Source organism: Ammospiza caudacuta, chromosome 16 (genome assembly GCF_027887145.1).
Source record: "Ammospiza caudacuta isolate bAmmCau1 chromosome 16, bAmmCau1.pri, whole genome shotgun sequence".
Taxonomy (NCBI): Eukaryota; Metazoa; Chordata; class Aves; order Passeriformes; family Passerellidae; genus Ammospiza; species Ammospiza caudacuta.
The window spans coordinates 3149241-3165515 of record NC_080608.1 but is presented as its reverse complement, the minus strand read 5'-3'; the positions used below and the strand labels follow the sequence as shown (position 1 = coordinate 3165515).

Here is a 16275-nt window from a genome sequence, read left to right as displayed (position 1 = left end):
GCTTGGATCACAACTTGTTTTCAGGACAGCAAAATCCCCTGCTCCTGTGATAAGTGCTCTCTGAGTGTGACCCAGGTATTTCCCCTGAAATCTCAGTTTCCAGCAGTTGTCAGCCTAAGTGCTTGTCCTCTTCCATGGGGAATCCCAGGCCTAAGGAAAACCCTCTTCACAAAACTGCCACAGCCAGCTGGAAGGAGATCACTTAAAAGATGGACTTGAATGTTTACTTAACACAAACTTTTGAAAGTGTTGGCATTCTGAGCCCTACTACTCATGATTGAAAAGAAAAACCAACTCATGTGGCAACCACCTTTCCACTCCAACCACCTTTTGAGACAGTCTCAGTCAGTTTTGAGACTATTGCTGGAAACTTCAACTCAATGACCATAACCAGAGATTCAGCAACGAAGCAGAAAAACACATTTGTGAAGCAGCCAGTTTCTGAGGCTTGGTGTAAGAACAGCAAAGTTATAATTTGTGGGAAATTCCACCCATTCTGCTGAACTCAGTGATCGGGAAGTTCAGGAGGTAAGATAATTCCCCACCAGGAACAGGAAGAAACCCAGATGGCACAGCTGAAGGGCACAGTAGCCAAGAAGCTGACCACAGCTGGCAGCAAGGAACCCCTTGTTTATAAACAGTTTATAAACAGGCTGCCAGCCACATTCCACCTGCTCCCAAACCCAGAGGTGCTGCCAGCCACATTCCACCTGCTCCCAAACCCAGAGGTGCTGCCATGAAGTCCTCCAGCCCCAGCTGCAGGGCTGTTTTTGCCCATCCCCTGGCATCTGGGATGGCTCCAAAGGAGCAAGGATACCACTGCTTTTACCACATAACCATACAAATGTCTGTGCCTTGCCTGCACACCCCCTTAGACACACAGCCTGTCCACAGAGCACTTGTCTGGCCTGTGCAGAAAGAGTTCTCATGGGCAGAAACATAAATCCCCTTAGAGTCTGGCAGAGACAACACTCCAGGCAATACAACATCTGGGGATGGGCTTGCTCCACAGCTTCTCAGGCAGGCTGAGTCTAAATAAGGGATTAAAAAAAATACAGACTCAACTTCTGCTTTAGTGTAAGTAGGAGACAACAGAGACAGAACTGCACAGGTCTGAGTGGGTTTGAACACAGGCTTCCTATTCCTGCTTGGGACTACTTATTTGGTCTCCACTTCACTTTCTCCAAAACAATAACAGATGGGAAAAGCATCTTGGCACAAACTTGGTCTTTGCTTTCTCTGTCATTCCTCAAAGACCAAGAAACAGGGAGTTGTATTAATGATATTTGGGGAGAATTATAAAAAACCACACACTAATAGCCTTGGAAAAGTACATTTTGCACTTCTTCTCAGCAGAGCTGTAAGCTGCAGACGCAGCCACGAGCAGATAGTCAGGATTCAGCAGATAGGCTGGTTGAACACTGCAGCTTGCGCAGACACTGCTTTTTGTTTCCTAGATATCCTTCTGTGCCTTGAATACTCCAACCAGATAAACACAAGAACACAGAAGTGCTCTGATCACGCTGTCAAAACATCTCCCCACAGATCTGCTCCTCAACAGCAGCCCCAAGCAGATGCTTAAGGGCAGAGAGTAAGGACAGGGCAGGCTATATGGTACTTCCTCCTCATAGTTTCCCACCCTCCAGACATTTTTAGCTCAGGGACTTCCTGAGCAGGATGCCATTTCTACATATTTGGTAATTCTCAATGGATTTCTCTTCCATGAATTTGTGCAATTGTTCTGAGCCAGTGTAACCTCTAAATACCCACAGCACTGGCAAAATTTTACATCACTTATCTGCTGCAAATAACCACACAAACATCCTTTTGCTTGTTTTAGACCTTGCTCTTACTAATCTCATCTGAATGCCTCTCTTCCAATTTTCATACCAGGGCACAGAGGCAACAATCAATCCCTACTGGTTTGTAGATCTAAGAAAGGAACCAAGTGCCTTGAGTGACTTGTTACTGTGTACAATCTCTGTTACAAGTACAACAATCTCTGTTACACCTACAACAATCTCTGTTACAGAGAGGTAATGCTCTCTGTAACAATCCTTCAGCACCAAAAGTAGCAGGTAAAAACAAGAGATGTAGCAAAGAGTATCTGTAGACCTTTAATGTTTTGCTTTCATCATCATTTGCCAAAAACTTACCTCTAACTCCTTAATTTTCTCTTCAGCTATTCTCTGTTTTTCTAAGAGCTGATTGTGAATCACTCCTTTAGGCTGAAGAATAAACCTACAAGTGAAAAAGAAGAGACAGAAAAAGTTGGGTGCTTTTTACATCAGGGTTCACCAGCTGTGCACCAAGTCAAAGAGCCACCCCTGCTAAGTGTTCATCCTCATTCCCATGTTCTGCACAGAGACAGGAGAAATTGCTCTGACAGCTCCTGGCCCCAAAGGCTCACCAGCCTCACCCATGCTCTGGGAGGATGAACATGGACACACAGAGATCGCCCCCTATCATTCAGTGTCCTTGAATGATCTGGAAGTGATTCTGGCACACAGCCAGCAAGGGGAGTCTGTCAGCACCTTCCCTTCACAGGGATTTAAATCAATGGATGGCACAGAGTCAAGGAAGACTCTTGACAGGCAAGAGCTGTTTATTAAGGGTTTAGTGCTCACAAGGTAAACAAACCCACACAATAAAACCAAAGCCTTCCACAGGGAAAGGCTGAGGGAGTTGGGGTTCTACAACCTGGAGAAGAGCAGGCTCCAGGGGGACCTTACTGCAGCTTTTCAATGTAGAAAAGGGGCTGACATGAAAGACAGAGAGAGGCATTTAGCAGGGTCTGTCATGCCAGGCAATGGTTTTAAACTGCAACAGGCCAGGTTAGATTGGACATTGAGGAGAAATGTTTCAGACTGAGGATGGTGAGGTGCTGGCACAGGCTGCCCAGAGAAGCTGTGGCTGCCCCATCCCTGGAAGTGTCCAGGTTGGACCCAGCTTGGAGCAACCTTGGACAGTGGAAGGGCAGGCAGGAGGTGGGACTGGATGGTCTGTGAAGAACCTTTCCAACCCACCCTGCTGTGATTTGACAAAGCAGAGACAGTGCTCCCAGCAGACCCCACTTCTCAAGCCTTGACTTTAACCCAACCCCTCACTGGTCTCCAAATTTCTACACTTTCCCCAACCAAAGGGTTTTTCTGTGAGGTGGAAAGTGGCTGCTTTTAACTGAAGTTGCGGCCACTGGTTTCCACTTGTTCTGGTTTCAATTGCCAAAGGGATTTGAAAGATGCATCCATAACATCTGAGTCCTGCCTGCCAACAAGCAGAAAGGTGCCTCAGAGAAGCCTCTGAAGGAGCACCAAACATTCAAAGCAGCTCTCCAGCACGTGGCACTGGCATCCCACAAAGAGGTAAAGGACAACTAAGTTCAAACAAATTTTAGGAACCCTTCATGGTTGTTTTTCATCCTTCCAGACATAAAGAATGTACAAGCTGCAGATTCACCCCCTTCCCTACTTAGAAAGTCCCCCAGGGGATTTAGAAGGAGCCTCCATGGGTCATACCAACGAGGTCAAGGTCTCCTCTAGCACCAACTAGGGTCAATGTCTTCCTGCCAGGTGACAGCAGCTCAGGCTCCAACAGTTAAAATGAGCAGCTTTAGACAGGGCACAATCAGAGTGCATTCCCCGTCTGCTACAGAAAAACCTGAAATCAGTTTGCAGAGTCATCTCCCACGACAAATGACATTTTTGAAGGGTTTGCTCAGTGCCTGGTAAACACAAACATGGATCTGCCACTTGGCTGGAAACCCAGTGCCCTCTCCAATAACCCAGCCAAAAGGAAAAGTACCTGCCACACACATTCCTGAAATGCATGGGAGGAAAACTGTGGATAATTATAATAGGTTTCCAATTAAAACTCTCTTTGGGGTTGCTATTAACTGAACACAGAAGTGCCTCCTTCTCCTCCCACTTCTTTCCCTGTTCTGCTTCGCCTCCTCTTCTCCACAGGAACTTCCTCTACATCTTTTATGTTGCAATTTTCTCAAATCTCTCTAATTTTTTCCCCAGTCTTGGCTCATGCTTATTGCTGGCATCATCTTTGCTCTCTGTCTGCTCCTGTTCTTACCAACACAGCTCACTCAGACTCCTTTTATCCCCTTAATCCCCCTTTCCCAATGGGAGGTGTCCCCACCATTCACTTGCACACAGTGGTGATGGTTTGGGCATACAGCAGACTGCTGAAATAACAACACAGGTATTTTGTGAAAATCAAGTTCAAGAAAATCCTTCTAGGAAAGAAGTTATTTTCATTGCTGGATCCAGCCAGAGAAAAGACACTTTTCAGGACCACCAGCAAACACATCATTCTGATGCTCTTACCTCAGACATACAATACCAGAATAAAAATCATTAGCCTTCACATACAACCCCTGTAAACTCAAATTTTGCCTTGTTTCTGCAGTGGCTGCCATTAGTGAATACCAAAGCTGCAAGATGCCTTCTGTACACAAAGCCATGAGTCCCTTCCCACGTCACTGCTTCCCTGAGCCTGCCTGTGTATGTGAACGTTTCCTGAATTATTTCCTTTTTTTGTGGAGGCAGCAAAGAAGAATACAATCCCTTCTCATTTGCTTCCCCAAATTGTACAGGAAGATTGATCATTTTGGTTTCCCTGACGTCCCTGGTCTAAAAAACAAAGTTCAAAAGCAGCACAGCTTGAGCAATTTTCCCCATGCTGCAGCTGGGAATGTCCCTGCTGGGTGACAGGCACTGGGCGATCCCGGCTGGCTCACAACTGCTGCAGGCACCAAAACCTCCAACAAACAACTGCCTGACTTCACTTTTATTCTGCAAATGTCAACAGCAGTCATCAGGGAAAATATCCTCCTTCCCACCCTCCTGCAATGCTCTGGCAGACATGGGGCAGCAAATTAAAACTGGATGGCTGAAATTAGCACTGATGAGACTTCTGCAGGCAGCTGGGCACAAACATAACCACCCTGCTTTTGCCTGCTGTAAAACAGTGGGATGGAACCTGGGTCTGTTCACACAGTTGCTCAGAAGCAGGTCAGATGTCCCTGAGCTGGGCAGCAGCATCCTGCAGGTCTTCACCAGTGCTGCTCAAAGCCAGTTGAGTTCCCTGATGCAAGACCACGGAGCTTTCAGCCCCAAGAGCACAGGTGCCACCCTGGAAGATGCCAAAGGCCAGGTCTTTGAAAGCTGAACTGTAAATCCACACCCACAGTTAGCTGTTCAAATCTGTAGCTTTGCTTTCCAACACAAGCAGGACTCAAAAATACATCAGTTTTTTAGCATCTAGTTTGGGATACACATATTGTGGAGATCTTGGCCAAAGTTTTTACCTAAGGAAATAATGTGGTTTATGGCAGCACTTGGAAAAAGCAGAAGTTTGTTCTGCTCATTAGGTAAGAAGTGCTGCAGGGCATTTGTAATAAACCAGAATTTAAATTTAATCTAAATTTCATTTTTCCAATTACCCTAAGTAACACATCAACTTGATGATTTTTAGGTTTTTCCCTCACCAAGCTGGAGAAACAAGGCAGTGCCATTCTGCTGCCTGGTATCAGTTAGATGTAGTTATTTTATGTACAGATTTCCAAGCTCATCAAAGAGGTATGGTACATTCTGACAACTTAATTCTTCCCTGAGTGAGTTTATGACTGAGCCTTTCAAACACATGAAGTTAATTCTGTGCCTGGAGGTTCAGCACCAGCTGAGAGCTGACCCCATATGAGAGTCACTGAGCTGAGGAGCCCCTTTCTGCTCAGTGGTGCAGAGCCCAGCAGGAGACACAGCAATACTGACCCAAGAGCTGCTTCCACAGCTCTGCTAGAGTTCATGGGAGGCTCCAAGCCCCCAGAGTTTGTGTGCTGGACTGGGATGGAGTTTAAGCACTGCTAATCCACAAGACAAGCAGCAAACCGAGTCTTCCCCCAGATACGAGAGATTTTTTTGTATCCTCCTGCTCTCAGTGAAGCGTCACAGCACACACTCCCAGACCTGTCAAACATGACACCCACACTATCAACCATGAAACAGTGATTCAGCACCACAGGGGCAATGACAAAGCTTAGTAACAATCACCTCTTCACACAGGAACTTCTTCACTGTTGCTAAATTAACACAAAAAATATCTGGGTCAGAATGGACAAGTTCACCTCATCTCACCTGGCCACCCATTTCGAAGAGAACAGCCAGTAAAAATAGAACAGGACTTGCTAATAATGGTAAAAACTCTAAACAAACCAAAGAAAATCAGAAATGAAAGTTGCAGAGGATGGGGTCCCTGAGGACAGCAGTGCTCAGCCAAACCTGGGCTCCAACAAGAACAGCTCCATGGAGCAGAGCCAAGTGGATGCCAATGGACTGCACCTACAGGCTTGGCTCCCAGTGACTGCTGGTTCTCAAGTGCAATATGGGAACAGAAATAGAGCACAAGTGAAATGAAAGAGAAACCTCACTCTAAATATTCCCACTTGTTTCTATTTTCCTCCCCTTGCAAGCTCCATACCAGGAATTTTGTTTCCCTAAGGCAGAGCAAGTGGTTTATATACACTCTCTGAGGCTCACTGCTAGTTTCTTTCTGAAGGGATCTCTTACCCCTTTACAATTCTAATTTTCTATTATAATTTTCATTTGATCAGTGTCTATATTGCACTCCCTGATGCTCTGGCCCAAAAGTGCTTCAGACTCTTGTGAGGTCAGCAGAGCTGCCCACTTCATCATCTGTCTGCTCCTTTGTGTCACACATACACACCCACAAACTGATGATGGCCCAGTGTAAGTAATTCCATAACTCAGCCTGTTTGCACCAAAATGTGCTGTTTACTTGACTTTGAGACATAATATTGGATTCTGAAAGATTTGCCTCTTAATGAATGAGGTTATGGAGATGTTTGTTCAGCACATGCCACTCTTCATTATGACATACAAGTCATTAAAGTTATTAAAGGTGGAGTCACAGTGATGCTCATAGTTCAGGTTTTCCATGAAGAATCCCTACTTTCAATTACTTGCAACTGCAACAAACTTCAGCCTTTACAGCTGGAGCTTTCAGTGGCAGGCAGCTGGGCATGAGCAGCCTCTCCTCTGCCCTTGGAGTAAGGAAATGTGGTCCCAGTGTTTCTCCTGCCTGCCTTGCCTGTGCAAGAGGCTGTTTGTGTTCCAGTATTCAAACCAGGAGGGAAGGAGCCCCACAACAGGCCACAGGACCCCCACACAAACAGTCTGCAAAGAAGCTCTTCCCACTTGGCTCCATGTAGATCTCTGCAGCTCTCTGCCTAATTCCAGACAGAGACAATTTTACAGGTATATATGTCCAGTGTTATTTTGCCAGAATAATGATGAATGGCACATCTGTAAGTCCATTCACCTGGCTCCCAGCTCACACAAAGAACCACTGTAACTTTACCCACATGGTTCTCATTCCACTTGGGAAACTCTCTACAAAAACTGAAAAGAAAACAAACAACTTTGTGCAAAGCCCTAACATTATTTTAACATGTTTACTGTAGTTCTAAACAACCTAACATGTTGTGGTATATCACAGCAGTGTTTACATGAAATGTCCTGCCCCTTGAAACCAAGTGCTCGCCTTAGACCACTCTGTGAGAAAAGTTTGGCTAAGCCCAGTGATGCATTTATCTATTTAAAGACGCTTTTTAATTCTGAACTTGCACTGCTGCTCAAGCTTTGAGCAGACTCAGCAGGGGATTACTGCATTTTAAGTACTGTTCAAAGCCAATGGAAGAAAGGCTTCCAAGGAGCTGATCCCAAGCAATCTAGCTTGATTGAACCAAAACCAGCTGTGCAGAACTGCCAGCACCCAGTAGTCCTCTTCTACTCTCCCAGGATTTGCTGGTGCTTCTGTATGTGATTCTCTATGCAATTCATACCAGGCACAGTTTATACCCCTCCAAATTCCAGTTTTAGTCACCATAGATGAATTACCCAGTTCCAAACAAGACAAGGAAGCAATATTAAAAAAAAAAAAAAGAAAAATCATCACTAATTATAGCTTATGCTGCCACCCTTCATGTCTAAAGGTTTCACATTTTTTCAGCCTGATTTTGAATCTCCCATCAACAGATCATATGCCTTAACTAGAACTGGTTCAGAACAGATGGAGTTTGAACAGATGAGTTGAAGCTTTTCCTATGTTTGCATTTATTTTAGTGGTCAGTCGTCTCACTGGGTCACCTCGATATAGCTGACCCCAACTATTCCCCCCAAATACCTTAAAGCAAAACAAATCCCACAGCTTATGTGGGAGGATTATACATGAATACATTCCAAGGAGCAGCAGTTTATAGCTCACATGACATTTTGCTGCTGCCCTCACAGAGGTGGATGAGCACCAGGAGCTGTTTGGGCAGGAGACATCCCCAGTAAGCAGCACAACCTGTGCAGAGCCAGCCTGACACACCAGAGCATGCAGAGCTCAGGATTAGCAGTGCTGGATATCAGCCAAACCTCATCTTATGTAGGCCCCAACAAGGGTAACTTTTACTCAGATGAACATTTGTAAGCCATAAACCTATTTACTCTAAGGAGCTAAAGGATTTGAAGAAAGAATTCCACGCTGTTGGCTTCCCCAAAGCTCAGCAGGGCTGGCCTGACGCGCCCAGCCCCACCGAGGGGTTTGGGCTGCACTTCAGGCCATGTTTACATTGAGCTTTCACTTTTTTGGGGGGCATCTCTCAATAGCTCCAGCATATTACATTACCTCGAGCCAAGATAGTAACACAGCTTGCAAACAGCAGTTTCTGCATTGCCAGACACTTAACTAGATGGTAGATTTATACCATTGTTCATGTTGGGTTCTTTAAAAAAAGACATCAGGAATATACCTCTAAGTGTGTATTAAATATAGCACAAACCAAAAAAAGAAAATAGTACTGTGGTCTGCTTTTAATGAACATCATAAATTCTTTTTCAAGGCTCAACTGACATAAATGGAATTTAAAAAAAAAAGCAAGCAAATGCCTCCTCTCTATCATACAGGAATTCATAACATTTGAGATTAAATCCACATGGGAAAACACTGCAAGAACAACAGCACTTCATGCAATTGAAATCCCCTTGAGTGGTTCTGCCTCACTATATTCCTGATTTAGTGGTTTTGTCTTCTAGTTTTGTTTTTATACAATTTGTTAGTATGTAGCACTGATGAGCAGTGGCTTATTTAAGCCAAGGGAATGACTACAACATGCCAACCACACATGCACCTCAAATAGATTTTTGCAGTCTGGATTGTACCAGAAAGAAGCAGAAAACAGAAAAATTTTTCCAATAATAGGAAGTCAAGATCCATTTCTAAAATCTGCTCTATTTTCAAGAAATCCCTATGGAAGAATGCTTAACATACAAAAAAAAAAAAAATATCTACAACACCACACGGATATGCACCAAGGAAAACATAAACAAGCAAACGCTGGTGTAAGCACCCTGGTGAATAATCCTAAAGGCATTTCTATTTTATTTTTTTTCTTATTGATAAATATTCTGTGATCAAAAAGGTGAACTTTGCAGCAGCAAATGAAGTGACATGAAGATACTGTTATACTCTGACAGAAAAACTTATGCCCTTCTTAGCAGCAGACCCTCCCTAAGACCCTGTACAGAGAAACTGGCAAAATCAGGATCCATCTTTTTTGATTCCATCCCCAGTTGCAAGAGGGGAAAAGAAAAAAAATAGAAAAAATATTTCTGCCTTGTCTGGGAGGAAACCTTTGAAATGCAAAGTGAGGAGGAAGACTCAGCTTGTGGGTAAATAGCACAGTCTTGGCTTCTGCACATCCCAAATCCTGCTACAACAAAGCATCAAAGCACTACAGAAAACTTCACAGCAGTGGACACAAAGATAACTGAGCCAAAAGCACTCAAGCACAACACTAATAGACAGATATTTCTGGACTCTGGAGTTAAATTAGCTAGCACTAAAACAACCACACTGCTGTGTCCTAATCAGCAAGAACAAACTTCTATTTTTTTTTATTTTGCTAAATTGGCCAAAACATTCCGTTAATTCAGCAAATAGTTTTCGAGAAAACAAAGTAAGAATTCAAGACAGAAATTGTCTTGCATTTGGTTCAAGATTTGATGCAGCACTTTGGTTCTTGCATCTCTGAATTAAACTGGTGTAAAATGGAGTTCTCATGCCATGGGATTGGTTTCTTCATATTTAATTCAGTCTTTTAATTCAGGGGTCATGAATGAGCCTCCCCTTCTTTCAGGCTTTGAACAGGTGGCAAGGCCAGCATGTTCAGACTGAGATTTGTCATTTGTTTTAAGGCTGTTCCACCTAAAATTTATATCTTATGCTGACATTCACATCCCAGCTCAGGGACTGACTAGGCACCTCCCTGTGAGAGCTGAGGGCCCTCAGTACCTTGTCACACCCTGTCCTTCTGGCTGAATATCCACTGACTGCACACCTGGAAGGGCATTTCCAAGAAAGACAGAAATACAGCAGGGACCCTTTTTTTGGGCCAGTGATCTGGCCATTCTTCTCTGCTGCAGGAAAGTCACATCCTCTGCGCTAAACCTAAAAGGCCTGTGTTCTGAAAGAAGTGCTCTAGAATTCATTATTTCTCCAGGGACTCTCACCCTTGATTCTAACATTTTCTTCAGGAAATGGGAAAGAAGTTTCAAAATACAGTACTTTAAATCCACTAAATATTAAAATTAATGGAAGCTCCTTGCTGTTTCAGAATACCAGAGTGACATTTTAAGTGCTTGGAAAACTTCAGAAATCATCACTCATGTTCCATAATGGTTTTGTAAAGTCATTTGGCACAGCAAGTCACAAAAGCAGGAGCAGTGTCAGCTCTCAGAACACTGAATATTTGTCTAGCCTATATCCAAACAGAACTCTGAGCCACGAAGCAAGAGATGGGCTGTATTTGCAAGGGATCTCACCTTCCCTCTCTCTAGAGGCAGGGACAAAGCCAAGGTTCATTACTACAGCCCTCAATGCACAGGAGCCCAAGCTGCAAACCTGCCCTGAGTGAGCAGGATTCCTGAAGGCTCTGGCATTTCCATGAGAGCACATTGCCTCTGGCTCACAGCACATCAAACACCCTCTTCTAGCAACAAGGGCAGCCTGCAGGAGCACTCAGCCTCCCTTCTGACCCTTATTCTTCTCAGTTTAGATTTCACCTCAAGTTTACTCAGGTAGCTCCTTCCTCTGTGTTGTCTAGGTAACAGGTAGAGAAAAATTCAGGGATAAAGAAAAGAATGGAACAGACTTGTGGGAACATCATAGTCCTAAGTCCCAACAGAAAAACGTTCCTAAAGAGTTAAATGTCACCAGGCAAGGGAGACAAGCAAGAGGAAAAGCTGTATTGCTAATCTCCTATCAGAACACCCACGCAGTAGGTGGGGGACTATAACCAACAGATTTATTTCCAGTAGGGATAAGTAAAGGACTTATTTGTATTTTAAATTAGCTATTACTTTTATTTTAAGACTCTTGCTTCTACTCCTCATGTATTTCACAAACACTGACTTATCAGAGTGTCCAAGTTCTCTGCCTAAAGCTGATTCTTTAAAGAAGTGCAGCTGTTTCCTAGAATGGGGCAGATAGACATCTTGCACACAAGCCATGGAAATCTTTTCTTCTCTGACGTTTCAGTCTTGCATGGAGAAATTATGTAGAGCAGCAGGGCAGAAGAGCTATAACTGGCCCAAGATATCCAGGAGATTACAAATGAGCAGCCCTGGGCAGCAGGAATAAGATCAAGAACGAAGCGGGGGCAGGGCACTGGGGAAGGAATGTGTTTGGAAATGAGATGTCAGTTGGAAAAGGAGCCTGTGCCCAAGAGAACAAGCTCCCCTTCTGAGCTGGAACCAAATCCAGGAGTCCAGATTGCCAGTATCTCATTACTGCCAGCAGTAACCACAGTCCATGGACCAGCTCTGCTCCTCTCACCCTCCCAATTAACCAGGAAGGGGATGACAAGCTCCTGCCCCTTACTTCACAGACCAAGTCACAGGCAGCAGCACAGAAAACTACTGCATCACCCCTGCATGCATCATTCTCATTTTTGCTTTCCATGACAGCTCTCTAAAAAGAGCTTGCAAACTTCTAGTCCCACTCACACCTAACAACACTGTGAAAATCATTGTTCAGGCTGCAACAAAAGTGAGTAGTTCAAAATCAGGAAAAACTTGAAATAAAAACCAGCTGTGGGATGGAAAACCTTTTGGCTTACGCCGATATAGCCTTTGATTCCTCATGTACCAGCTCCCAACAGCTCATTCAATGTGCAGCAGCAGCAGCAGTCAAGCAGCTGGACACAAATTTTGTTTTCTTCACAGCTCAGTGCCTGATTGAACTTCTCCACATATCACACTTACTGTGGAAAATAAATCCTCCCTTTTCCAATAGCTACATGGAGGAACTTTAGGTTTATAAACCACAAATTCGCCAGAAAGCAACACCCAAAGCTGCTGCCTGGGACTGGTGTCAGCACCTGTCAGCCCCTCGGCAGCCAGGCTCCATCGCCCAGCCTGCACCGAGCCTTCCCCACAGAGCCATGGAGGAGCCACTCAGATTTCACACACCAGCCTATAGTTAGCAGCTGAACCATCAAGGTTAAGCCTTGGGTGTCCTTCAGCTCTTTGTGAGATTTTTGACATGTGAGCAGGAAGCACAGGGCAGCTGCAGTGTTCAGTGCTGGCAGAATCGAACACCTCACACACACACACAATCACCTCACACACACACCTCACACACACACAAACACCTCACATACACAAACACCTCACACACACACAAACACCTCACACACACAAACACCTCACACACACAAACACCTCACACACACACAAACACCTCACACACACACAAACACCTCACACACACAAACACCTCACACACACACAAACACCTCACACACACAAACACCTCACACACACACAAACACCTCACACACACACAAACACCTCACACACACACACAAACACCTCACACACACACAAACACCTCACACACACACACAAACACCTCACACACACAAACACCTCACACACACACAAACACCTCACACAAACACCTCACACACACACAAACACCTCACACACACACAAACACCTCACACACACACACAAACACCTCACACACACAAACACCTCACACACACAATCACCTCACACACACACAAACACCTCACACACACACCTCACACACACACAAAAACACCTCACACACACAATCACCTCACACACACAATCACCTCACACACACACAAACACCTCACACACACAAACACCTCACACACACACAAACACCTCACACACACACACCTCACACACACACACACACAAAAACACCTCACACACACACAAACACCTCACACACACACGTCACACACAAACACCTCACACACACACAAACACCTCACACACACACGTCACACACAAACACCTCACACACACAAGCACCTCAAACACACACAAACACCTCACACACACCTCACACACAAAAACACCTCACACACACACAAACACCTCACACAAACACCTCACACACACACACACAATCACCTCACACACACACAAAAAACACCTCACACACACACAAACACCTCACACACACACAAAAACACCTCACACACACACACACACAAACACCTCACACACACAAACAGTGGAAATGCAGCTCCTGCAGCTTCACCCAGTGATGTGCAGCAGGGACTGCTGCCTTTGAGGGCTCAGGAAAGAGCTTACAGTGACTGATCATGTCTCATTTTCAAACAAAACCATGAATCACCATAAAAGCAACAATGCATTTAAACCCAAGAAATCATCAAGTATATTTAATTCTCTCTCAGGTTCCACATGCATATGGTTCAGCCACCAAAATTCTGAACCACTCTTTGAAAAAATTTTTAAATTCAAAATCATGTTATTACAGCTGTCCCATAAAATACTGTAATGGTACAAAGTCATTTTATAGGGACAGCTGTGATAATATATTATGCTTGCAGAAAATCTTGAGCCAAAAGTTGTGCTACAGTATTTGCTTGATTTATACTTATATTTTCTCTTTTAAGGGTTCTCCCATTAGCTGTACAAGTAAACTGATGATAAAGCAATATCAAACCAAAATTGACTGTCTATTTTGGCACGGCATGAAAATCTGCAGCACTCTCCTCACTGTGCCCCACACCAAGTGCCAGACATTTTTCTCCTGTAAATAAGGATCTTGTCCAGGTTATGGGCTAGAAGAATGTAAAGGGAAAGGTCTGAAATATTCAGACAGAATTCTGAAGCTTAAACTTTCAACATAGTTCTCAAAGCAACACGATGATATCAGTTCACAAATAGCTTGAGCAGAAGTCCAGCACAGTGGTAGCTGTCTCAGGCTACGTAACAGGCCCTTCAAAAGAGTATGAAGTAACAGAACTGAAATGTATTTGGCAAGATGCCAGCACCCAGATGAGCTCCCAGCCTCACAGATATGTACAGTGCACAGCAATTCATCAGCTCATACTATGTGGCACTGACATTTCTTCTGTCAGAGCAAAAATAGCTTTAGCAAAAGTAAATTGAGCCCCACGTGTGGAGCCCAGTAAGGCCTCGCCTCGGTTTGTTACACAAACTGCAATACTCCCAAAAAAACCCCAAATCAAACTCAAGTTGAGGAACAACAAATGAAACTTTGACATTCATCAGCAGTGAAGGCAAAGCTTTCTGGGAAAGAAGGAGACTCAGGATAGGGGTTCAGAAAATAAAACCCACACAACTGCTTTCCAAGTAATGCAGAAGGAAGTACCAAAGCAGGCAGGCTTCCTCCCAGGATGCAGCACATCACCACAGTTTCTCAAGCCTTCAAATTCTACGAAGACCTGGAGTATCTTGTCCTACAGAAGGGTACATGCTAGCCCTTTGCATACAGCCCATCCACCCAAGCTGGAGGAAAAACACAGAAACCCCATCAGATGCCAGATTCTAAGTATGGGTCTGAGGGAAGAAAAAAGGAAATTAAAAGAAAAAGTTAAGCACAGGAATAGAAGCACAAAGCTTACTTCAAGAATTTAGTTATTCAAGCAGAAGAACCCTGATAATCAGAGTTAACAGTGACTCAAACCTCCACCCTTCCTGGGTAACTGAAACCCTTTAGAGCTCCAGTATTTCCATGCTGGACTACGTAAATGAAATTAGGACATCACAAATATGCCTTTGGTGGCCAAACTCATGTCCACACAGGACGTCTGCTAGTCCACTTCACAGAACATGGCTTCTATGTCCAGAAGAACCACAGTGACCACCTCCTTTGGTCTCCAGCGGTACACAAATTGCCAGACTGCTTTTGGATTTAAACTCCTGTTCAAGGGTTGCTTTAGCCTGTTTTGCCAAAAGCCCAAATTTCAGCAATAAATTCTCTGCTAGAGGTGGAGTGGGCTTCAGGAAGTTCCTCATGTACTTGGTGCAAGCTGTCTGCACTAGGAAGTGACACAAATCACACCAGTGCATCACTGCCAGTTGGCAGGGCAGCTTCAGCCCCACAGCCAGGACAGGCAGAGCTCACAGGAACACCCTGTCAAGCTTAGCAGGGGAAAAAAAAGGAAAAAAAAAAAAAAGAATGAATGAACAGCATTCAGCAGAAGAGCACTCCCTTAATTTGTATTTGCATAGCCACTAATACAAGAAAGGCCATGAAGAGTTCAGTTTTTAAACAATATCACAATGTAAATATTTCCCTGCTGGCGCCTCTGCCATCCCCCAGGAGCCGGAGCTGCCAGCCCTGCCTCACACCTGTCTGGTCAGGAAAGGGAAGGAAGAGAGGGCTCCCCACAGGACTGGGGCTCCTGCACACAGCAAGGGTAAGTGGTTCAGCACATCAAGAAGGTGTCTCACTCCCAAGGAGGAGGCAGAAGCAGAAAGCAGACAATGCACTTCAGACTGTGATGAAATAACATCTGCTCCCCACCTGATTCACAGACAGGATCATTTAACCATAAAGATCAACACTCTCACATTCTTAAGTACCTTGAGGGACTTCTCCCATCCAAAGGCACTCTAGACTTTCAAATTCTGAAAAAGCTTTAGAGAAACATGTTGACTCCAGAATTATCTTTTATTCTTCACCTGTCTGCTCTGTGAAGAACCCAAACAGAAAAAAAAGCCTTTTGAGACATCTCATGACTACTCTAAACACATGTGTTTGCTACATCTACAGCCTGCCCAGGTCAATCAGTCCCCTCTTGCAAGAGACTAGACTCTGTCTCTTTTTGATGTCACCAGCACCCCCACCAAACCCAACAGAAACATTTAATCTACCTGGAAAAGTTTA

At 44.4% G+C, this 16275-nt stretch overlaps 1 protein-coding gene across 1 annotated transcript in view; it reads right to left on the bottom strand.

The window, feature by feature from the left end:
* Positions 1 to 16275, bottom strand: part of PFDN1 (prefoldin subunit 1) — a 31768-nt gene that overhangs the window by 13398 nt on the left and 2095 nt on the right. The window contains exon 3 of the mRNA XM_058815500.1: positions 2157 to 2241. Within this exon, the coding sequence (XP_058671483.1) occupies positions 2157 to 2241 (85 nt within the window). The remainder of the gene's footprint in view (positions 1 to 2156; positions 2242 to 16275) is intronic.